Source organism: Melospiza georgiana, chromosome 6 (genome assembly GCF_028018845.1).
Source record: "Melospiza georgiana isolate bMelGeo1 chromosome 6, bMelGeo1.pri, whole genome shotgun sequence".
NCBI lineage: Eukaryota > Metazoa > Chordata > Aves > Passeriformes > Passerellidae > Melospiza > Melospiza georgiana.
Genome location: NC_080435.1, coordinates 53,910,730 through 53,935,408, shown reverse-complemented (window position 1 = coordinate 53,935,408; position 24,679 = coordinate 53,910,730). Strand labels below are relative to the sequence as shown.

General features: G+C 48.8%; 1 protein-coding gene across 1 annotated transcript; it reads right to left on the bottom strand.

Moving 5' to 3' along the window:
* Positions 1 to 1,014: 1,014 nt before the first annotated feature.
* On the bottom strand, positions 1,015 to 23,088 carry LBHD2 (LBH domain containing 2). The gene is made up of 5 exons (XM_058026589.1): positions 22,976 to 23,088; positions 13,514 to 13,615; positions 8,877 to 8,967; positions 5,358 to 5,559; positions 1,015 to 4,259 (listed from the first exon to the last, which is right to left on the bottom strand). The coding sequence occupies exons 3-5, from the start codon at positions 8,964 to 8,966 to the stop codon at positions 4,183 to 4,185; spliced, it is 369 nt and encodes a 122-aa protein (XP_057882572.1). The 5' UTR covers position 8,967; positions 13,514 to 13,615; positions 22,976 to 23,088; the 3' UTR covers positions 1,015 to 4,182.
* Positions 23,089 to 24,679: the final 1,591 nt, after the last annotated feature.

Below are 24,679 nucleotides of genomic sequence, written 5' to 3'. Positions count from 1 at the left end.
CTTCAGGCTCAAGGAAAGAAAACAGCCAGGACTCTGCAAAGATTTCACAGCAACATAAATTCAGCAGCAGTTGAAACTGCATCCTCTGGAGCCCTCGGGTAGCACCTGTTGCATCCTTTGTGCTGCACACCACGCAGCAGAGCCCAGACGGAAGGACAGCTCCCAGGGAGGTGAGCAGGGTCAGTGCCTGTGCCAACCCACCCTCCCAGTAATGTATGCTGGCCATGAGATTTTCCATGCATGGTGCATGGAAACTCCAGTGCTGAGTGACACTAAGCATCAGGTGTGCCAGCAGTGCCAGAGCTGGCTCACTGCCCCAGCCTGGGATCCAGCAAATTCCCCTGGCCATGCAGCCACTGCCCAGCAGGCACAGCCCTGCAGTGGCAGGGAACTGCCTCTGCCCTGCAGCAATGCCTTTGCCAGGGGATTTACCCATCTCAGAGAGCAGCAGCTGCTGCTGAGCTGGGTAAGACACAGCTTCACCCTCCAGTTATCTGATCCTTTATTTTCTAGCAATTTGATGTTTTGGGAAAAAATTGGTTGTTCACCGACAGACTATCTCTGCCTCTCATCTTCCCTGCTACATGACCCTGCTCTCTTTGCACAGGGTGTAGGTTTCCAGTAATGTGAGTTCCTGCTGGCCTCCACAATTGCCTTTGCAGAAAACATTAAAAATGTGCATAGCATAGAAAGGTGAATGAAGATGAGCCAATGGCTCACTGGTAGCACAGCAAGGCAGGGCACCAGCAGGGTGAGCAGGGCAGAGAGCAAATCCTCAAACAGGAACAGGGAGTGTTGAGCTGCCTGGTCAAGGAAGGGGTCGAAGAAGAGATGGCTATGGCAGCTGTCCCTGATGTAAATCTGAATTTGTCTGTGCAGGAGCATGTGGTGAGGGCCTGGGTGAGGATGTGCATGCCATGGAGCAAAGGCTTCATTCCCTGTATTAGTGGTAGGACATGCACCACCACCTCTAACCCTTTCCATGTTCAAACAAAGACACTGTGGATACACTGCTTCTTCCAATCAGTTCAGTATAGGCATTTAATAGGCTAAATGGTGAAATACATCTACAGGACATACATTAGTCGAGTATTATGTACAGGTGGCATTTTACAAAATTAGAAAGAACTGAAATAGAGCAAAGTTCAACAATGTCTTACTCCATAAAACTTCCTTTCTGCACTACATTAAATATTCTACAAGCTAGACTAGAAAAATATGACTGAATGTCTTTTTTTTTCTTTTTAGTTTCTACAAAGCTTTTAATCCAGAAAAAAATACAAAACAACTATTGAGTTTATTAGAGAGACAACACTTGCACACAGACAAAGTAAGTGGACATTCATAGACCTGCAAGTTGAATAAATAGGGTTTGTTTGTATAAAACAATTTTCTCTCTATCTTGCTTTCCTGTTTTAGGGCCTCTGGCCCATGGTCAGAAAAATAAAAATGGGAGGAGGAGTTTGGCTTTGCACGGTTCTTAAACTGAGGCCACACAGCTTTAGGAGAAAGCTTTAGTTTGAAGCAACCATTTGGTTCAGGTAAAATACTTCAGGGGAGCAGCACAAAAGTGGGAAAAGGAGAGAGAGGAGTAATTAGGCTGGAAGAAGGAAATCTGGGATTTCTATACCAGCTGCATCTTTAAGTACAAGGATGAAAAAAAGCAGTGGTGCCTGCGTGGCGTCTTTTCAGGGTGTATGTAGAATTTAGTTGTTTCTTTGGGAAACACATTTAGGGAAGTGCCATTGACCTCAGGTGGAAATAGGATAAGGGCCATCCAGAGCAGGAAGGGAGGGAGCGTCTGAAAGCAGATAGAGAGCACAGAAAATTGGGGGAAGTGTTTCAAACAACTGGTTTTCCTTTTATAAAGCAAAAAGCAAATTAAGTGATACATCTAACGTCATTCCTCACAGAGCTGGGCAGATGCAGATTGGAAGGAAATCACACAGCTAAAAATATGTCGTCACTGCTGTTGTTTTCTCCCCAGAGCTTTGTAAAACTTCTTGACAGTCGATGCAAAAGCAGCATTTTAAGAGCATCTCCCATCAGCCTGGCTGCCTCGCCAGCACAGCTCTCCCCTGCCACGGTGGGTCCGAGCTGGGGACCCTCTCCCCTCACTGCTCCCGTGCCAACACGGAGCTCCAGCTTTGTTGGCTTTACCAGAAAACTGTCACCAGTGAGGGGGTGACAGGGACAGCAGCCAGATTTAAGAAGTGCTCTTGAAACCTTCAGTTACTCTGGTGAAATTCGGTGCTCTGACCAGAATCCCACTCACCCAACGAAGTAATTCTAACAGTGTAGGCAAGAAAGTCTACATCAAGAAGGCAAAACAGATTGTTATATAGATTGAGAGAGCAAAGTTTAACTTAAGTATCACATTATACTGTACTTCACTGCTTATAAAAAGGGTCCTAGATCCCAAATACCCCAAATAATGAGTTATAGTTTTGTACATAAATTAATGTTGCTTTGAAGTAAAATAGTCTCTTTCCTTTGTAATAAACATTCATTGCACAGAATTCTTTGTAAGTAAATATATTAAATTTGGTTGCTAAGAAGGTAAAAACTTATTAATACATCTGGCCAGTAAATTTTATCAACCATCACACATTTAAAAGTTGTTGTTAGCGAAAATTATTACTGGAGAAAAGAAAGCACTTGGAAGTCAACTTAGGAGTTAATGCTGGAAGAAATCCTATTATTTCACTCCACCTACAGCAAGCAGCTTCTTCTGGATGCAACATTAATTGGAAGTACAGACCCCATCCAGCCCTGCAGAGATGGAAAAAGCCATCTTTACAGCTTCCAGGACTCTCATCACTGACAGTCAAATCCCTCTGAGAGCAGGCAGTATCCACCCCCACCAGCCCATCCAATGGGTCTTGTTCCAGGCTGAGACTGGTGCTTCTCCTGGGACAGTGGAGGGAGTCTCTGGGAGGTCCCTGTGCAGGAAGGGATTCACTCCTGTCAAAATGACCCCCAAATTCCCAAGGAAAATCCACAAGGAGGGCAGAAGTGTCCAGAGACAGCTTGTCCCACCGTGAGCTCTGGGCTCCAGGAGGTGACGGTGCCACCAAAGCTGAGGGGGCCATGCTGCAGGTGAGGAGGGCACCCCTTGGCACACGTGTTCCTGCCAGCAGAGCCAGCCTGGCCAGGAGGGAGGCAGGTATTTGTCCTTCCTCCACACCCCTCCCACTGCAGGTGGCTCAGGGGAAACCTGGAGCCAGGCAAAATGGAGCACAGGTTTGGGATGGGCTGTGGAGCTCCTGCCACCTACCCCCTACCACCACCCTGCTCAGAGCAAGGGAGGAGCAGCTGTGCCCCTGCACCTACACCAAACATACCAAAGGAGTAAAGTCACAACAATCTCTGATAACGAGGTGGGACAAAGCCAGCCCTGGGGGAAGCAGGAGCCATCTCACCAGCTTTAGGGGTGGTAAGTGCACACCACACCACGGCTGGACCTGGCCTGAAGAGCAAATGGACAGCACGATCCACCCCACCAAGCCCACCACAGACAGCCTCAGCCACAAACACCAGCGACCAGCTCATCCACCAGCTAAGGTACAGCGAGAAAGCGCTTCCAAAAGGCATCAGCCTTGCTGAAAAGGCAGCTAAGGAAAGGCTGGTTCATCCAAATATGCACAGGTTAGCCAAAGGGAGAGAACTGCTCTGGGCTGCCCCAGGAGGCAAACCTTGCCCTTGCGTCTCTATACAAAAGCTACAAAATCAACTGGTGACGTTATATTACATCTATTGTCCGTAATATCACAGTGCTAGTTTGAAATGGCTAAAAAAAGAAAGGTTTTAGATTTAAGACATTCCTCCTGTAGAAACGCAACCCCTTTGTCCTGATGTTGACACCTGAAAGCAGCCTTTCTTGAAAAAGATAAAACCAATGAAATGCACTAATTAAAATTAGGAGCATCTTTTCCTTGACAGCCTTGTATTTCCTAACACATCCCATTGTTTCCCAAGGGGAAATTAAACAAATAATATGAATCCCAGCCTGAAAATCAAAATGTTAGAAGAACAGTTCTAAAGCCCAGATGCTTCTTACCAGGTACTAACTAAATAAAACCCTTGCAGATTTAAATACAGATTACTTTGACATGTCTTCAGAGTGTGTTAGCTTTCCAACAACATTCACAATGAAGTTTCACTTCTGAGGCCATGGAGCTCCTACTCATTCTCTTCAGTTCTGCTTTCCAGAGTATCTGTACTGTCTTCCACGTCTTGAGCTGGGTGTGCTAAAGTATCTGCAAAGAAACAGTTCATCAGCACTTATTTCCCCATATAGGTGCAGCCTTTGTTTGATTACCTGCTCTACCTGGCAGGTAATCTGATACAAGAAATCTTCTCTGCTTGCAAACCAGTAGTTAAACCTGGGGTGAGGAATTCTGAGTGCATCACAGTCTGACTTTGCAGGGTGCCTGAGACCCCAGGTTAAGATATTAGTGAGATGAGGTGACCCCTATGGACAGCCACTGTCATGGGAAGGCCACCCAGTCTGGGAACTCTGCTTAAGCTGTGAGGCCTGAGGACATAATGAGTCTAAATCAAGGCACAGAACCAACAGAGAAACCACAATATATAACCTGAAAGTCAGGAAATAGATTTGGCTCATATTTACTCGTGAATGATCAAACCCTGTGGTTGTCACCACCCTGAAATGCCAACTGGAATAGCAGGTGATTTTACACTTCAAGACCTTTTGTCACCTTCCTTGGAAGGGAAGGGAAGGTGCATCTTGCACCCTGTCCTGGCTGCTGTGTCTGGGGGTTTGGGTGGCAAATGCTGGTGCACTGAAATGGAAACCAGGACACTCTATAAGAGAAAAGGACAGCACTGAGATGAAAAAAAAAAAAAAAGGAAATAAATAGGCCAGTTTCTCACTGGAGCACTTCCTGTGCAAGCTACACTTAGACAAGGTCTTACTTTACCTGTACGTACCCCAGAGTGACACTGCCAGCCAGGGGTACATATTTGTGAGCTGCTGCTGCACTCACACATTCCTGGGACAGCAGGATGCTTTGAAAACGTGCAGCTGTCAGACATTTCACTTCTAGGCTAGGAGACAGGGATGGATACATGCTGCTGACCAGGATTACTGCTCCCCAGAGTGACCTGCTAACGTGCAGTGCACTGGCTGCCTGTTGGCCAAGTGAGTGACTGATGCAGATAAAAACATCACTGCTCAAAATCTACAACAAAATTTCCAGTCCACAGGACTCCTCCAGCACAGATGTTTTCTGGGCACCTTGAAGTGTTTGTCTCATTGTTAACTTCAGTGCACAGCACTGTCTGAAACAGCTATTTTCCTATGGGGAACAAGGATGAAAATTACTCATTCAGACCTTCCAGATCCATCTGCTGCTGCTGTTGCTGGACACAGACTCTTTGGTCACCATGAAGACCTTTGTCCTCTGCTGACTTGAGGTCCTCAGGAGGCCAGCGCAGCTCCCCGCTCTCCACCTCCCCGGACTCGGTGGGCTCCACCACGATGGAAGGCAGCCTTTTGGACAGCTTGGGGTACTTCTCACGGGAGTCTGGGAAGGCCTGGGGAGACATTTGGGGATGCACATCAAAGCTTTGTGCAGGGATATTTATTCAGAGCAAGCAGAGTATGTCCTTTCTACATTTGACATGTACTCTACATGTCCATTAAAAAAATCCTCTTCCAACTGGTGCAGATCAACAGCCCTGCACAGGGAGGATTTCGAAACCAGCTGAACCCAGCTCCTTGCTGGCCAAGCATGGTGCAGAGAGGCTGTAGGTCTCAGCACACTCCCCCCTGCACGTGCTGTCCCTTCCTGAGGAAAGAACCCACTTTGCTTGCTGGTGTGTTGAGGAGACGATTGCCCGAACTCATGTGATCCCACAAGAGCAGTGAAAATGGAGACTTGGGAGAGAAAATTTGTTATGCTGCCAAACACTTGTGTTTCAGTTCTGGTGGGGTTTGGGGACACCAAGGTCATTGCTGTAAGGCTAAGCTAAATGGCTGCTGCAGCCCTTGTGGCTGCTGTCCTGATATGATATTCCCATTTTCTTGCAGTGATAGTTTATTAAGAAGCCACCACTGTGCAGAGCTATTTTCTGCAATGTGGAACACTATTTTATGATGCATTCATGCAAAACAGGTAGCCCCAGAGAACATCTTTACACAGAGGACCGTGCCAGCTATTTATTTTCATTTGTCACATTGAAGCTGCAGATCAAACACTCCGCAGTGTGTTAGAGCTTGAAGCTGAACTAGAGCTTTTTAGTGAAGGATATTGTAAACATAAAAGTGCTTTCCTGTTTTCAACATAGCTGGATCACTTAAATCTCTCAGGGTACTTTGTTTTGAATAGTTTTGTTTCTCATGGATTGTTTTAGGGTTTTTTTGGAGGAAAAATCATTCCAGCTCCTCCAGGACATTACCATAAGAAACTCTGTTGTTGCTTCACTGAAACCTTTTCTCCTGGATCCTCCAACTTCCATATACCTGAACTAACAAGCTACAAATCTCTCCATGCTAGCTGAGTTTTATTTTTATTTCCATGTGTTTAATTTCTAACAATAAAATCAAGGTGCATGTAAAGGGACTGAACCAGGACTTGAGAGCAAGAATGATCCCAGTTTAACTTCAGAGGCTGCCACAGGTTTGCTCTGGGCTGGTGGGAACCTCCCCACACATCTGCAACATGTTCACCATTGAACCAGGGTCTCTGCTATCTATACTAAGGTGAGAAATGTTGCATATTAGTGTAATGAGACATAATTAGGATTATTTTTGTGAGAAAGTGCCTTCAGTAGAATTAGACCACATGAATCACTGAACGCAAACATTTCTGGTGCCACCCTGAGCTGCACCCACAGTTTATAACTCATCCTGACCAAGCAATGCTGCTTATGCTGCCCATCAGAAAAGAGCTGCCCAACTTCCCATGACACAGACTTCTCCTGAGCTGTTCATAATTTGGAAAGACATTTCCATGGCAGCTGTCCTGACTGGAAACCAAATATGAGACAAGGTCTCCTTGGGCAGGACAGATCCACAGACCTGCTGAGCAGCAGTGCCCTCCTCTGCAGACCCACAGTGGAGCCCGGCTCCCTCAGCCTCACGGCTCAGCTGGCACAAAAGAGCCATAAAATTGTGGGCAAATTGCTGCATTTTCTCCATGGCTGCACAGGCAGGTGACAGTGACTTCTTCCCCAGCTCTTGTGCTGCCTGCTGGGGTGGCAGAGGCTGCATGACAGCCACCCCATCCCCAAACCTGCTGGCAACCTCTGGATGGGCAATGCAATACAACAAAAATTCTGCTTTTCATCTGCTTTCTGAAGCCTTAGGAAATGACATGGAAAGATCTAAAAATGGCCCGAGGAATGATTATTACAGCTGCAAGAAAATTTAGGAAAGGCACCTGTGCGGCCTCAGCTGTGGCTATTTTTGTTTGTGTCATTCTCATATGGTCTTTTCTCACATCAACCACATAATTTTTTTTCCACCAGAGCCCAGCATTTACCATGTCCCTCCAGGAATGAGTCAGGACTGGCAGGAAGCAGAGCTGCCTGTTGGGCCTTGCTGTGTTTTTCTGCAGAAGCTGGAGCGTGTGATGAGTGGGCAGGAGACTGCAGGAAGAGAAGGACCAGTCTCCTGGACAGAGTGCTTGGAAGTTGCTGGAAGGAACCTAGTTCTCCCACTGCGTCACTGAGTTTGTGCTACATCTCATCTCTGTTTGATTTTTTATTTTTTTTTTTGCCTCAGGTGGCTATCACTAAAATGTGGGTGGTAACACCTTCTCCCAGAGGGGAAAGGTAAAGGAGCTGGGGGAAAACTCTGGAGCATATCATCAGAGAGACCAGAGAACAGCCCTGCATGCACAGGTGAAGTCAGGGCTGGGACAGAGTTTGGGCAGCATACACTAATACAACACTGAGAACCTGGAACTTGGTGAAGAAGAGGAAAAAGAATATTGAAAATGTGCTCCTTGAGTGAGCAGCATCCATCCTGTGCAGCCTCTGAGGTACAGCAAAGCCCCTGTGCTCTTTAAAGGCACAAAGCCTTTCACCACATGAACGAGTGATCCAAAAGGAATTTGCAAATTTCTGTTCTGACTTCCCTGGCTTCCAAATGCCAGATTTTCACCTGCAAGAGGCTGCTCCTGGAGTAGCCCTCTGAGTCTGCTCACAACATTACACATTGTGTTGAGAGGCAGCTCAGGTCCACCAGGACACATTATGTGGTTGGTCCCTGGTAGTGACACAGAGTCATGAGCACAAGCACAGAGCACGAACTGTGATGTGGGGGCTGCCACAAGGGGGGCTTGGGACATCGTGATCCCTCCTGCTGCAATGGGTGGTGCTTGAGGGGGAGTGTGGAACTGCCTGGGCACAGAAAATGCTCCTGCACCTGCCAGCAAATGGCCCTGCCCAGTGGTGCTGCTGTGATGCCCCAGCCATTTCTGTGAACTAGCCAATCATTTCAAATGGTCTCTGTTCTAAAAAGGGAGCTCCCTCTGAGCCTAAGGGAGCTCAGTTCATTTCAAGGGTGGCTGTGTAAAAGCTTGGCACAGTCCTGGCTGGATGCCTCTGTTGCACAGTAGTTGCTCAGATCTGAACTCCTGGTGACAAACAGCCTCTGTGCCTGCATCCCTGCAGGATCTGGGCACTGCTGTCACTGTGCCCTGCAGACCTGGCACCCCACTGAACACTTCAGCCCAACTCTGAACTTGTAATAATAGAACCTGTGTAGGATCAAACACGTATTGCAGGGCTTGTTCTTCTGGCAGCAGTGCTCTGCAATTCAACACCTAGCCTAAGGACAGTTATTGGCTGCATTAAATGGCTTTTGACAAACAACTCAGGACACTTCTCAGTTCAGCTGAAGTTACCTGGCTGGAGGGGCCTCCTTCCTCCTCGGGAGTCTGGCCGAGCGCGAATTCCTCCATCACCGGCTCGCGGGTGTTCATCACCTCTGTCATGCTGGGAACAGTAAAACAGAATGGGACTCTGAGCTTTGGCCCCACAGCTAATTTAACAAAAATTATTGGCTTTTCATATTGGTTAAAATAATTGTGTTACACTTTCCTTCCTGAGCTGTCCAAAAAATATTTCCTTGGCCTCCAAGCTAACTGTAGCTGCTGCTGTGATGCTGAGCAGGGCATCGACCCCAGCTGCCCCTGGAACAGCAGAGAGGACCCCCACAGAGTCCCAGAGGCATCAGCTGGAAACTGGAGTCCTCCAATGTTATCAGCAATCAGTTTATTACTGATATATGAGCTCAGAAATTGCATCTGTGGACCAAAAAAAGTAACTGGTGAAAATATCAGCCTTGAATTAAATTCTGATTCTGATTCTTCGTAATGTCTTCAATATTTGCTCTTCCAGATGTCTCTTCCATTTAGTCATGAGCCAGCACTTCTTTTTAAGCTGTTAATTCCAGACACACCAGCTGTATTGGTGTCTAAGAACCAGAATTTCAGCAGTCTTTACTCGCCTGAGTGTTTGGAGAGGTGTCGAGTGGGACTTCCAAATGCATCAGGGACTGTGTGGCACCTAAATCTCATTTAAATCTGGGACTCAGGCACCTAAGGTGCCTGGGTGCCCATTGAGCATCACCCTGTGCCACCTGGCACCGCAGGCAGAGGCGCTGGCCATGGGGCTGGCCTGGTTCTGCCGGGCATGGCAGCATTCCAGAGCAGAGCCAGAGCAGAGCAGAGCAGAACCAGAGCCAGAGCAGTGCCAGAGCAGAGCAGAGCCAGAGCAGTGCCAGAGCAGAGCAGAGCCAGAGCCAGAGCAGAACCAGAGCAGAGCAGAGCAGAGCAGAGCAGAGCCAGAGAAGAACCAGAGCCAGAGCAGAGCAGAGCAGAGCAGAGCCAGAGAAGAACCAGAGCCAGAGCAGAGCAGAGCAGAGCAGAGCCAGAGAAGAACCAGAGCCAGAGCAGAGCCAGAGCAGAGCAGAGCAGAGGCAGAGCAGAAACAGAACCAGAGCAGAGCCAGAGCAGAGCCAGAGCAGAACCAGAGCAGAGGCAGAGCAGGGGCAGAGCAGAGCAGAGCCAGAGCAGAGCAGAACCAGAGCAGAGGCAGAGTAGAGCCAGAGCAGAGGCAGAGTAGAGCCATCACAGCCCTCACTGCACAACTCGGCCCAGCCCGTGTCCGGGCAGCTGCACGTTGGGATTTTCCTCCATTTGCCATTTATAAATACAGCATTCCACTGAAAAATCTGATGATGCCCAAAGTCTCCAGAATGCATATTAAGTGTGTAGGGACAAACAGAGCCACTCTGAGCTGAAGGGGCCATGTTCATTTTAAATGTTAATACATCAGCCCTGGAGAGATCTGGCATGGGGCTTTCCCTCTCTTCATCAGGTAGTGCAGTTGGTGGCTGCTGGAGCCTCCTGCAGCACACACAGTATAGGCACCATCCATCAGGCTGCCCTGCCACCTGCCACAGCAAACACTCCTTCAGGCACGACTGAATGCTGCCATTAATTCTGGCCCTGCTGCATACACAAAAGCCTTCTTTGTAACTGCTGCACCTTCTGAGAAATGCCAACTACAACATCTTAAGGACAACTTGTTTCAGGCTTACATTACCAATTATTGGACAGAACTAAATTTTACAATATCTGCAATTACTACGAGACCCTTCAGAATGACTTTAATTAGCTGAAGCATGGAGCAGCATGATAGTGCAGAGACTTTCACTCCCACTGCATCACATTTAAGAAAAAGCATGGCAGAACTGTGGGACACTTGGCTCAGCTTTGGACCAGGACCCTATTCATCAGCACAGGGAAAAGCCCTGAAGGGTCAGCCTTGGACCCAACCAACACTGAATTAATTCACACACTTCCTGGTGCATGCATGGAACGGGAAAGTGCAACCAGGCTCTGAAACCCAGCAAAAGGCTGAACCAAACCCCTGATCTGAGCACCCTGCAGCTTACACAGCCTGAATCCTCCCAGAGCCATGGCAGAGTAAAAGAGGGACAGGTTCTGCCTGCTAGGAAGAGTGTTTTGAGCTGCCAGCCCTTGCTTGGACCTGTGCCACTCCCCAGGGACAGCACAAACCACCCCATCAGTACAATACATAGGCATGTTTGTGGACACATGCTTTTACTCCTGCAGCATCCAGCAGGCCATACCACTGGGCACCTATGGACAACAGCACTGAGGGAGCTGCAGCCTGGAAATGGGAGACCCCTCCCAGCAGTGATAACTGTGGGCCCTGCTCACAGCTGTTCCTGCCACCTTAGACAGCACTCAAAAGAACAGAGATGTGCCCTTGGACCAAAAGGAAAGTAGCACTCCCTCTGATATCACCTCCCTCTGATCACTCCTGGTGATCATTCCATCCCTGCCTTTTTTCCCCACTCTGGCCCCAGATCCTTCCTTGTTCCCAGAGGGGCCTTTTCACCCCTCCTGCTGCCCCTCTGGCAATAGCAGGACCATGCTCTCCCAGCCCAGCTCTTTGGGAAGAGCTGCTTTGCAGGGCTTTCACACCCTGTGTCAGCCAGAGCCAGCTGTGAGCCTGGAGGAGCACTGGGCCCACCACTCTGAGCACGTCCAAGATGAACATCTCTCTCCTGGCATCCTTTCTGGGGTTCAGCACCCTAAGCCCAGCTATCCTGGATTGCAGGGAAAAGGAAATGAGAAAGTGTGTGTCTAGATGGAAATAATCTTAGAGGCTTTGCATGGGGTCAGTATTTATGAAGTTTCAGTCTTGGCAACCAGAAAAGCCTTACCCACTGCTGTGTGTCCTGGGGGTTGGTCCCTGCTAGCCAGCAGCAGAATCCTGCACTCACTCATAGCTGGCTGGTTTATTTTAGCAGCCATTCAATACATTGCAAATGTTTAAATATTTCTCTGTCCTCATTCCATGGGAAATTTGAGATATACATCCACACATGCACTGTCAAATGTGTCATATGAGCTCCAAGATGTTAAGACCTCACGAAATTCTATTATTGAGCAATAATGGGCTCCGTGCCTCCCTAAGACCACATTATACCCTGCAGATTATTTGTAAATGACAAAGACAAATGATTTGGGCTAGAAAAATGGTGACAGTCCTGCCAGTGTTACAGCAGATGCCTCAGTGAATCAGCTCCCAAGCTGTTGAAGCCCAGGCCATTTCAGAAAATCTGTGCAACTTAAGGCTTTGATTGAATAGGACAGCAGAAGTGATTGTACTTGATGTGTTTCAGAATAGAACATGGGGCCATGCAATTGCCAAAATAATTAGGCTTTAACTGGAATAGATTAATTATTCCCAGTCTTCACTCTGAAACAGTGAAGGAAAGCAGAAGGATCTATATGGGCTGTGAAAGCAGTGATGTTTCTAACGAGCTTAACTAGCTCTTTAACAGGAAGCGTAACTAGATGTAAAATAATTGAGAATGCCACTGCAAATCAGTTCCTGAAACTTCAAAATCACCTGTAGGACATCACTGAGTTGTTTATAAAGCCTTATAAACTGAACAACAGGCTTGGTGATGCTGCTTAGGGCTTTTCAAACTGTGATAGCATTTATGCACAATTTTTTGCTTTTCAGTGTTGATGGAAAATATTAAGCTACTTTTAGCACTGCTTTTACGTGAGATGTACTGACTGACATACAACAGAAAAGTGGCTGATTCAAACAATTACAAGAACTACAGCTCTTCAATTCAGTCTTGCATTCATTTTATGTATGGTAGATACTGGTATCACAGTGACATACAGTAGCCATAGTGATGCAAAACAAGGCAATAAATAGCATTTACAAACAAAGGATAAATTCTGTTCTGGTGGATGAGTCATCTACTCTGAACCTTAAAATTCTTGTGTCAGTGAATTAAGAGATACATTACTTCTCCTAGTTTTAATTAAGCATAAATATACCAATGGGGAAGGGAGGGGGAAGTGAAATCTGTTCTTGCTTTTCTGTGAGAAAACTACATTTAGAGAAGATTATCTTAAATGCAGTGCTAAAGTGCTACAGTCCCAGGATCACACTATGCTGATCTTTTTTCCAGGGGCATGGAGCAAAAGCACAGATCACTTTGTGCTGCTTGTGATGGCACTAACAAGGTCAGTAACATACAGAGCAATATTTAGCCTGACAAGTGCTAAACCACCTCCCATGGGAAAGGCCTCAGAAACAATGCACACTTTTATTTTAGGTTTTGAACAGAGGGCAAAACTGACCTGTGAAATTCATGGGGAAAAAACAGTATCTGAATGCAGACCACCTTCAGGACTCAAAAATGTGCAGCACTCATGGAAAATAGGCAGGTCACATGATGCAAGGAAGTATTTCCTTAAGGACAGGGGCACAAACACATTTTATGGGACAAGCTGAGCTGTGGTTAGGGAGAGCTGTTACCGAAGCAGGGATCAGTCTGGGGGATTCTCAGGCATGCAGTGAACTGATCCTGCTCTCCCTCCCCAGCCAGGAGAGCAGCACAGGGGACTCCAGCCAGAGCAGGAGGCTCTGGGGAGGATAAGCAGCAAGCACAGGGCAGTGGCAGAAGAGAGCACGTTACCTTCAATCACATCCACGGTGTCACTTCCAAAAACTGTCCTTGCCACAGGCGCCTGCACTGCTGAGGGAGAGTGGTGCAGACTCAGTCAGAGCCCAGAAGTGCCTGGAAGAGACAACAGAGCAGAGTCAGAGCTGGTGACCAGAGGGACAACGCTGGCAGGCACTGGTGTGAAAGAGTCCTGCTGAAAGCTTGCTGCAGAAAGCCCCACTGTGAAGGTCTGTACCATTTTCTGTGCAAGGTGGGATTTGATCTTCACAGAGCACCTTGTGAATTATTGAACCAAAGCCACCCAAAGCTAACTGAAACACCTCACAGTCCGACTCTCTGTCCTTATTCCTTAGTCTAAGTTACACAAAAACTGCAGAAACTGGGATACTCTGAAATCCTCCCATACAGAAATTGTATTGATTGTTGGAAAATTGGAAAACAAAAAATGTATTCCCTTATTTGGCAGGATCAGTTTCTTTAGTGAGAGACAGTTCTACTGATTAATACACAAAGAAGACAACATATGCTCAAAGAAGGATCCATTAACATTGCATTACTGCACAGTTCTTTTGGAAGTCACAGGGGAAGTGATTTTTTTGAAAAATCTACTCCAATTTGAAGGTAATATGTTGACTGGTATCAAGACAGGGAGCCTACTGAGCAGGAGTGAGGATCCCACCATTTCAAAGAGTGAATCACTGATTTCTGATGACTTCTCTGTCAGAAAGCCTTAGCTGATGAGCCTCAGGAGCTACAGTGCGTAAATATAGTCAGTATCTAGGCCAGAGATGATTTTCTGAGAAATTTGTTTAGCTCTACAGCTTTCCAAATATATATTCATGCCAGCCACAGCTATTTCCTTGGATGGGAAAATGGTGTTTTCAGTGAAGTGAATGGCACTAGTATATATGTTTTATATCCTCCAGTGGTTTGGATTCCAGCCCAAATGATTAAACAAATCTACCTGCTCTGGAAGCCTTCCTACCAAGATTTATTACACTGGATTAACTGCACACTGATTTTATTCAAAAACAGTGACAGAGGGAAAATTGTGTATTGCATTCTGGAGTTTCTTCTCGTGCCACAGGCCATGCTTATTGAAAATCAGGGAAGCAGGAAATCACTTCTCTATCCCCAGGATTCAATCCAGAAGGTTTAATTCTTGTCTGGCAATTCTCCTTGCTAACCAATGACCAAACCAACATCAGGGAGGCTAATGTTTTGTCCCTTAAAAATTCATGATTACACTCAGTGTTTGTCTCATAAAAACAAGGGAGCATCTGATACCATGCTATCCAATGGTCTCGGAAGATTTTTATCCCATTACCCATTACAAAGCTGCTGCTATTAAACCTACAAAAATTCAGCTTGAATTTGTCTACCTTCAATATCTCCTTCAGAAAAGACTGGATGTAATAAGAACAATTATTTCAGAGTAACTATTACACTGCCAATGAGAGGCAAAAGGGTGTAGGAGATAAGGAACCAGGCACCACATGGTCAGTGGTTGGAATCCAAGCCAGGCCACTTCCTATTCAGAGTTATCTTCAGATGACTGGCTAGTGCTATACAAGGACCCATGCAGTACTGCATTAATTAAACCCACATCCACTGCTTTCCAGTCTCAGCAAAGGACTTCAGGATTTAACTGACCCAAGCCCAATCCCCTCTCTGGTGTTTTGAGCAGCTCTGTCCTATGGTGCATGCAGTGTTGGACAGGGGATGTCAGCCCCTGCTGCTCAGCTACTTGAAACCTGGAATAAAAACAATTCACTTCAGGACCACAGCATGGAAAATGTCCCTTCTCCCAGTATCACGGCCATATTCCAGTACAGAACTACCAGAATGCATTTATTCTCTGAAGAGAAAATACTCATACTTTACCTGCCTAATAGATGTGATTCCCTTCTGCGGCTGACAAACATCATAAACTAAACTCCTTCCTTTGTGATACTGCCTAATCTTTTAGAAACAAGGCACAGCTACTGAGACCTTGCAAAGGGCTTTTACTGCAATGGAAACCATCTGGAAATGACCCAAGTAAAGCCTTTTCTCTGGTTATCTCTTCTTGTCCCTTCTACCAACGTTTGCTGCTTTCCAGTCTGGAGCCCATTTTCTCAATGCACCCTCTTCCAACCCACCCATCTTCTGCTGCCAGAATAACTTGCCTTCCTTTGCCTCAGCTTGATAACCAACTTCTCTGGCTGCAGGAGCACCAACACAGCTGTACTGTCATTAACAGGAACCAAGTCAAGTCCCAAATCTCAGAGACCAATGGTACTGCCTTGGCCACACCTCGCCTGGGCTTGTGGAGCCTGGCTATACCTCCCAGCAAAGAGCAATGAATTTAGGTATTACTCCAATGAGCTGATCATGTCTTGCCTTTTTAGGAGCCATAGCATGAAGCAAGGAAGTCCTGAGATGTTCCCAGTTTTCACTAGTGAGACCAAGGAATGCTTCAGTGGTGGCTCCTTTGCCCAGAGCCAGGGCCCTCAGCTCACACAAGGGGATGAGTCTCCACCTGTGCTGGTGGCATGGGTCACAAGCCCAGGCACTGAAAGGTGCTCTCTGGGCTTTTCTCCCATGTTGCAAAGCATCTGGAGCAAACTGCATTTTTGGAGCTTCTACAACATGAGGACACAGCCTGTCCCAGTGGGGTGGCCTCACCACCCCTTGGAGAGTAACTGGCACCAGAGCAGATGTGGGATATTGGGCAGCAGCTCTGGTCAGCTGCAGTGCATGGGAAGCCCAGCCTGGCTGTCTCTGCCGAATCTGCTCTCCATGGGGGCAGAGGACTCCACCAGGCACAGCAGCAGAGTCCTCTCCTTGGGAAAAATCCACTGTGAATTGCAAAGTAGATGTTTTTAAAGCAAGTGTGCTTTAAAACAGAAACAGGAACTGGGCCACAGGCTGCAATCCTAGCAGCCCACTTGATAAAGGAGCATGTCTCAGAGGCTCCGAGCCCCAAACTTTTCTCCCACCAGCAGCAGCACCTCCAAAATCAGGGCACTTCTATTTAGAGATTCCTCCTACTCTGGAACATCACCGCTTCTCCCTGAGCTGCCCCAGTGCTGGAGACAATCGGGTGGCAAAGTGAGACCTGACCTCAGGATGCCAGGGCTGCTGCTAGATTAGCAGAGACTGCAGGACACCCTCTTCCCTTCCCAGGCTTCCCAAAGTAATCATTTCCCACTGAGCACTCATGGAAATATTGTGATAACAGCCTAACAATACCACATTGAAGGTGCACCTTCTAACAAAGCGTAGATATGAGGCAGAAATTGGCCTTGAACTCCACTTGCAAATCTATCATTTTTCTGGCACGGCAGAAACAGGAGCCCTCCCCTCCTTATTTCAATGGGTCAATCCCAAGGGCTTTTCCAGCCCTGTACTTAAATTGTGCTGGATGGACACCCCCAAGGTGGCTCTGCAGCTCAGCCTCGTGGCACCAGGACAGAGCTCTGGGTGCAATCACAGCACAAACACGGCTCCCACTGATTCAGACACGCCACAAACAAACCGGGAGCTCAGCCTTGGGCGGCCTCACCCCACCACAGCCCCTGATAAATGCAAACTTCTCTTCATTCAAGGACTCCAGCCTTTGTGTGTGCTACAAAAAGAAACCCCTACTATTGATTACAAGGAGAATTGGGACAGGCAGTGCATAAGAATGGCGAGAGGTGGGAGAAGCAATGGTCTGCTGCTTGCATTTTGCACAGTGGAAAATTTCGATGGGTCACAGGAAACCCTGCTCAGCAAGTCCCAATAAACAAACAGGTCAAAGGAGGTTTTTCCACCCAGAAGAAGAAAGGGTGCCTTATTCAGGCCACTCTGCTGCAGTAGAGCAGGCTGTCAGTTCAGCCAAGGTGGAGGAGTGGGCACTCCATGACAGAGCTACAGTTGTGGTGGATGAAGCCATGAAGGGGCTGCTGACATGGTACAAGAAGGGGTATGTCCCTGCAAAGAATGCCAGTTGGCATTTTCCACGGCCAGGTGCTTCTGTAGATCCAATTCCTCCGTATCTCAGTCTTTTGTTAGTCCTAGGAGGATGGAACTATAGCTGAGAGCCACCCAAGTAGCTTGGGCCATCCACAAGCAGGACCATGCCCAGTACTCTACCAGGGTGGGACAGTGACTTCAGCATCTCGGTACAACCCAAAACAAGCACTGACATCAGTGACACCCCACAGCCTTGTTTGCCTGACTGCACCTCAGCTCAGCTTTTGGATACTGCAGGTAGGAACTTGGACAGTCTTTGTTTCCCCTGGTTGCACGTTTATAATGAATGCACTTCAAGAAGTGTTGTGGATTCCATGGGACTAGCAAAATGTTAATCACCGCATGGACCGCAGAAGATAAATGTATGAACTCCTATTTAAACCTCCCACTTCTTTTTGGATGCAAATCTCTTTCCTAAGCAACTGAGAGAAGTGCGATATGTGTCAGAGTCTGGAGATTAGAGATCTGTTCTGTTCCCTCGTTTCAGAAGCTCTTGTCTTCGGCCACCCACGCAGTACTTGAGTTCTGCTCTCCGCAGGCCAAAGCTGCCTTCCTCTCCCCGGCAGCGTGCGCTCCACAGAAGATGTCGATCTCTCTCAGGAAGCAGCGAGATGAAACGGCTCTCCAAGTGCAGGAGCTGAGGCATTTCAGCATGAGACACAGCACGTAGTTTGGGAGAGAGAAAAGGGGTAGGAGGCTGCTATTTCCAGACCGTGCTGCCTCTCACCGCTAACTTTGTGGCGAGCTGCAGTTTTTACTGCTCCTGCTCCAAAGAAACTACTGGGGTAAGTATCACCCCTGGGAATTTCTCAGACACTCATCTGTGGACTCCCAACACTACAAAACACAGGCTTGCAAAGGGCCAGTGCTGGCAGATGACTCCAACTCAGCCTCCTCGGCTCCTGGTGTTGCACAATCACCATTGGGGAGCCACGGTTCTTCTGACATCCCCAGATCCTGGAGCGCCATGGCTACACACAAACCTCAACTTCCAGCTTACTGTAGCTGCCCAAGCTCCTGCTGGCCCTCTTGGCAAAAAGGAGCTAAAAACTAGATTCATAAATGGTCAAATAAGAAGTAAAAAGAACTAAAATGTTCCTGTGTTTAACTATCACAATTTTCAAAGCAAACTCATGATTTGGGGATGATTCAACTCAAAGTTTTTTCAAATTATTTTTGCTGTGCTGCTTGCTATGGGTGCTTCCTTGGTGGATTCTTCCTGTTGCTTTTTCTTTTCCCCTGGCTGCTTTAAAGCAGCTCATTTATTTCAGCTCTTTGATCTCAGCTCTAAACTACCTGAGCTTCCTCACGGAAGATGCCACAAGGGACAGGTATGGCAGGAGGGGCTGGGGCAGCCAGACAGGATGCCTGGAGATGGGGACGGGGAGCAGCCAGCCAGGAAGCATGCGCAGAGCAGCGGAGGGAGGAAGAGCTGGAGCAGATGGGAAGAATGACTAAGCCAGCTCCTCTGAATGCTGGTAGACCTCGACATCGTGGAAATCTCCACAGAGCCCTCGTGGAACTGTGTGCCAAGAGAAAGTTTGGATTTATTTTTTTAACATCAGATTCGGCAGCTAATTGATGTGAGAGGAGCTCATTAGGAAAACACCCCATCAAAATTAGAGATAAGCCTCAACAAGCTGTTAAATGTTTTAGAGGTATCTCTTCTGGTACTTGCTGTGCAAATACTCTCATCTGAGAACTTGCTTTTGGGATCAGAAACACCTGTATTAAGCAGCGTGATTTTGCATAGGCTTTAATTTCCCACAACCTTACAAAGCCAGCACCTTACAAATAACTACATTGTTCATTTTAACTCCAAGCAACCCTTACTAAAGGCTTTTAGAAGGAAATAGTTTTGTTTCTGGGATCTGCTCTGGAAAATGATGATTCTCTCATCCCTAATATTTCACGCCACAGTTGTCCCTCACCTTGCAGCACCCATGGGAATCAGTGACAGATTAAAATTGGCTTCCTGTGCTTCTTTCTACCATTCCCTAGGTATTTTTGGATAGTTCTGAATTCAAGCAAGGGAGTGAAGGAAAAACCATCTTGGAGCATCAACATAGAGTACACAATTCTCAGATGGAAATGTCATGGGAAATGGGTTGCAAAATGTTTGATGTCTTTTTGGCACCGTGAAAGAATACTCTGGATAGTCTATCACTGGGCTCATTTCTAGGCAACACAGTAGGGTAGGAGGTTAGGTGCAGTCAGATAGAAAAGTATTTACTTAAGAGACAAATTAGTTATTTCCTGGTAACTTTGGGAAAATTAGAATACAGCGCTATCAGTGTTATAACCCGATATAATATTGAGCATTTAGGTAAGGAAAACAAAGCAAAAGTGGTGAGATTTTACAAAAACCAGCAAACAAAAACCCACCAGAGACTCCTAAGAGAACAAAGACAATGAAGTGGCTATTAATATTCCTTCTTGGCAATTACCAGCACAACCACAGGTGTCATGGTATCACAACCTAACACCAGAGATGCAGCTGGTTTTGTCCACAAATTAAAACTCCATCGCCTCAATTGAATTTCCAAGCATGGGAAGCTGCCCTAGCCCAAGATGGAGGATATGAGAACACTCTGTCCTACCACGGTAAGAATGGGGAAGATGGAGGGTGAGGACAGCACACAGCTAAAAATAAAGAAATCACTAAAAACCAAAAAATTCAGCGTGCCTTTTTTTAATGAGTCATTAACACTGAAAGCAGATATGCATTAACAAGACTGTGAGTCTTCCTGCCAACCAATTAACATTCACCTTCTGAATCTAGAGGTCTACTAAGTATTTGCACAGAGGCAGTTTATGTGTGTGCATGTTAGAGACTGAACTCATCTGAAAATTCAGGTTACATCTTACACAAGCTGCAGTGGTCTCAGTGGAGGAGCTGGACTTGGAATATTTTCTCCAATTCCTATGGGGACATGGGCACTGCGGGTAGAACGCTGTGGGATCAGTCAATGCACGCTGATGAGAGAGGGGGATTATCCTGCTGGACCACAGCTTCTTCCAGCACTGGCATCTGCTGTGCAGGGGACTGGTCATGCTCTCCCCAAACCACGAAGGAGAGGTGGTCCCAGACCCTGAGGACTTGGAACCAAACAGGGACAAAGACTGAGATGAGATTTGAACGACCTGTTGGTATCAATCAGTCTACTTCATTCTAGCTGGATGTTATTGGTTGGTAGCTTTCCTGGGATTTGCAATAAAGCCTTCCCTTGAAGACTGGAAATTCAGGAAATTGATTATTTCACAGAATTTTCCAAAGAATGTGCATGTTTAAGAAGCAAAAGGAAGGGCTGTTGCTGAGGCAGATACTGGTCTCCTTGAAGTCCTGGCAGAGCTCTTCCTGCCTTGAATGGCATAGGATCAAGGCTTCTCTGAACAACGTCTCCCAAACAGAAATGGTTAAATGGGCGCAAACACAGGGGCATAATTTCAGAAATGAGAGAGAGAGATCAACTCAGGATTCAATAATCTCAGAAATGAGAGAGAGCCTGTGACACTCTGGGGCTGGTACCTGATCTATGCAAAAGCCTGTTGCTTAATACAAAGAGATCATTGTGCGAAGGGAGGGAAAGTAGTAACTATATTTGCACATTATTTCTTCTCCTAAGGCAGTGTACCAAAGACACTGGAGGAAATTGCCCCTGATTGACAAACTGTCAGGCTAGAATGGGAAAGCGACAAAACCGGGTCAAGTTATTCCCTGTTTGCTTGTTTTCTCTTTGTAATCATAATGTTGACTCTGCAAACATGTTTTTTAAATGGTGTATTAATTATCCAAATCCTGAGCTGTGAGCTGGATTCTTTTCTGGGCAAAAAATTTGTTGCTCATTAAAACTAAGAGAAGGAAAACACTGGCTTGAGCCTGGCTGTGCGTAGGCAGAATTTCCCCGCTTCACCTTCCTTCACAGGCTCCTCATAAGGAGGCATTGTGCTGTGAGCCAGGCAGGCTGCAGGGCAGGTGTGAACACCAACCCTGGATCCCTCAGTGAGATGTGAACCCACAGCCTGAAGGGCTTCATTGCTGTACTGACTGTACAACTGCAGTACAGATCTCAGTCGGGAAAAGACTAATGGAAACAAATTTCTCTCTGTGCATTGCTTATTGTGGTTGGAGGGGTTAATGCTACGTCCAGGCTAACCCAACTCCCCTCCACAACTGAAGCCATATTCAGAGATGCACAAATACGGCTCTGTCCCAGATGAAAAGAAAATTTCTGTGGTATGTTCATTTGGCAGATGGAAAATACTCTCACCCCTTGCTCTGAGTGAAACATAGTCCTCATTTACAGAGCAAAGTAGGTTCTTTCATTCTCTAAAAGTAATCGTATGTGTGGTATTTGCTACCTGATGGGAAACGCGGGATTTCAGTGTTCACTTCAGCTCGGCTGCAAGCAAAAGCATCGTCTTAAACTTGTGCTTTGTTAGTCGCTTCCTCGCCTCAAAAGTTGTCTTGGAGAAAAAAAAGGCATAAACAAATAGCTGAGGCGATCGCAGCCCACAAACCAACAACTCCCTCAGCGCTGCGCTCATTCATCAGGATTCCTTCACACAGCCCTTTCGGCTGCCGAACGAGTTGGGTGGTGTTTTTGTAAACGAGAATCCTTTTTCTCAGTGAATTCTCCGTAACACCCTTTACTCGAACAAACAAGCATGTGGAGAAACGAGCCGCGGCACAGGCGCGCGTTCCGCCTCTCCCTCTCTCCCCGTTACCCCGCGGCCGCCCATGGGACTGGAGCGCTGCTCCCCGCTCCCCGCACGGCCCCGCAGCGCTCCGACCCGCGGCACCGCGCTCCGGGGCTCCCGTGCCCCGCACAGACCCGACCCGCACCGCACTGACCCGCACGGCACCGACCCGGCCACGCCGCACCGCACAGACCCGCACACACCCGACCCGGACCACACCGACCCGACCCGACCCGCACAGACCCGCACACTCCCGACCCGCACGGCACCGACCCGCACCACACAGACCCGCACACTCCCGACCCGGACCACACCGACCCGACCCGCACCACACAGACCCGCACACTCCCGACCCGCACGGCACCGACCCGACCCGACCCGCACCGCTCTGACTCGCACGGCACTGATCCGCACCGCACAGACCTGCAACGCATTGATCCGTACGGTACCGACCCGACCCGACCCGACCCGCACCACACAGACACACAGACCCGCACACATCCGACCCGGACCACACCGACCCGACCCGCAGCACACAGACACACAGACCTGCACACACCCGACCCGCACGGCACCGACACGGCTCGCACGGCATGGACCCGCACACACCCGACCCGCCGCCCCTGCGCCCAGCTCCGGTCGCCGGCTCCGCCACGGGGGCGCTGCCCGGGCGCTGCTCCCGGCCGCGGCGGGGCTGCGAGCGGGGCACTCACAGGTGGCCGCTCTCCCCCTCTCCGCACCCCCGAGCCCGGCGGAGACCCCGGCCCCGCTCACCGGCGCGGCAGGCGAGGCGAGGCGAGGCAGGCGGCAGCCGCCCGCCGCCCATGCACGGCGGCAGAGGGGAGCCGGCAGCTCCGTCAGCGCGTCCGCATCCTCCCGGGCCGGGCGCTGGCACCGCCGCCGCGGCACCTCCCCGCCCGCAGACCGGCCCCGCCGCCGCCAGCGCGGGGAAACCACTCCCCCGGCAGCGCCGGCGGGGCGGCGCGCAGGCACGGCCCGGCCCGGCCCGGCCCGGCACGGCTCGGCCGCCCCGCGGGGAGGGGACACTGTCCGCGGACACGTGTGGCAGCGCACGGCCTCACCCAGCCCCGGCCCCCGCACGGTGCCGGGGTCACACAGCGCGCCCGGCCCGGAGCGGTCGCTCCCCCCGAGCGGGTCCCCCTCTCCCCTTGCTTTGCTCACGGGTGTCCCCAGCCCGCCCTGCAGCAGTCCTTGCTGAGAAAACGTCGAATGCGGAAAGCACAAACTTTTGGGGGTTCTTTTTGGAGAGGTTCTTCTTTTGCGGGGGGCGGGTGCTCCACACCGAAGTGCGTTTCCCATCTGCGTGTCCCCGCAGGAACACGCTCTGCGGCGCGCAGCATCCCACCGCCTTGTCCCGAGGGGCTGCGGAGCTGGGGCTGGCAATCTGTGCCCGGGCTGTGGTAGGGGGCTCCCCCCTGCCAGGGGCTCACTGCACCCAGGCTGTCAGGAGGCATCTGCAGCTCTGCATGTATTGGAGATGCCGGTGACAGAGGCAAAAACACAAGCAGTGGCAAAAGTCACAGTGGTGGAGCAGTGGTGGAGGAATGTGATGTACAAAGGAGCACGGTCCTCCCCAGGGCTGGGCATCCCCCCGGGAAGCAGCTCAAACTCGGTTGATGCAACCAAGGGATGCAGGGGGGGTGCAGATCTGCCTCCCTCCCTCTGCACAGCAGCAATGGGAGCTGTGGCTTCAGCCTGCAGATGTGCAGCCCCTGGGGCCCCCTCTTTGCCAGGCTCAAAGGAGGGACATGCACCGTGGCTGCTGGAACAGGCCTTTCCTTTAGTGCCTTTTTCCCAAGACTGGTGCTTCCAGCACCAGCACACAGGAGCACGATGGGGCACAGGAACACTGAAAGGGAGGTGGGTGTCAGCCAGGGGAGACCTTCCAGCATTTGTTTTGTGGGAGGTCCTGCAAAAGGAATGGCAGCATGCATGGATGGCACAGGTTGCATGGAATATCCAGGGGAGACACAGCTGCAGGTGAGGAGGAAGCAGTGTGTAACCTCTGCTTCAGTCTCCTCTCTCTGTCTAACATTGGGCTGGCAGGAAATAAGGAGCTCAGCCTGCATTTCAGGGTCATTCATGCTCGGCTGGAGGGGGTCAAAATGTCACCTGCTGCTGATTTAAGGGAAGAGTGGAAGATAATTCCATCAAGGCAGTGGGACAGTAGTGGCACAGCTGCAGTCAGCTCTTCATGCACCCAGGATGGTGGATGAGAAGGATCTGAGCCCAGGAAACCCACCTGGGAGTGAAAGCAGCTCCTTCGAAAGGATGTATAGATATATGAACACTCTACACACAGAGTGTACCTACTGGAATTTTTCCAGTGCTGGGGTTATGGGTATGGATTCCAACCCAACAGCCACCCAAGAACCAGTTTGGAGGCTCTCTTTGGAAGCTGATCTTGAACAGTGAGCTTTTATACACTTTGTGCTTTTTGCACACACTTTCTGCAAG

What these genes read in the sequence shown, in the direction of transcription:
- LBHD2 (XM_058026589.1), bottom strand. Translation starts at nt 8,966, where the DNA reads ATGACAGAGGTGATGAACACCCGCGAGCCGGTGATGGAGGAATTCGCG. An exon ending in AAGGAGGCCCCTCCAGCCAG is followed by an intron (nt 5,560 to 8,876) that starts GTAACTTCAGCT and finishes ATGTCTCCCCAG; the next exon opens with GCCTTCCCAGACTCCCGTGA. An exon ending in GCAGCAGATGGATCTGGAAG is followed by an intron (nt 4,260 to 5,357) that starts GTCTGAATGAGT and finishes GTTTCTTTGCAG; the next exon opens with ATACTTTAGCACACCCAGCT.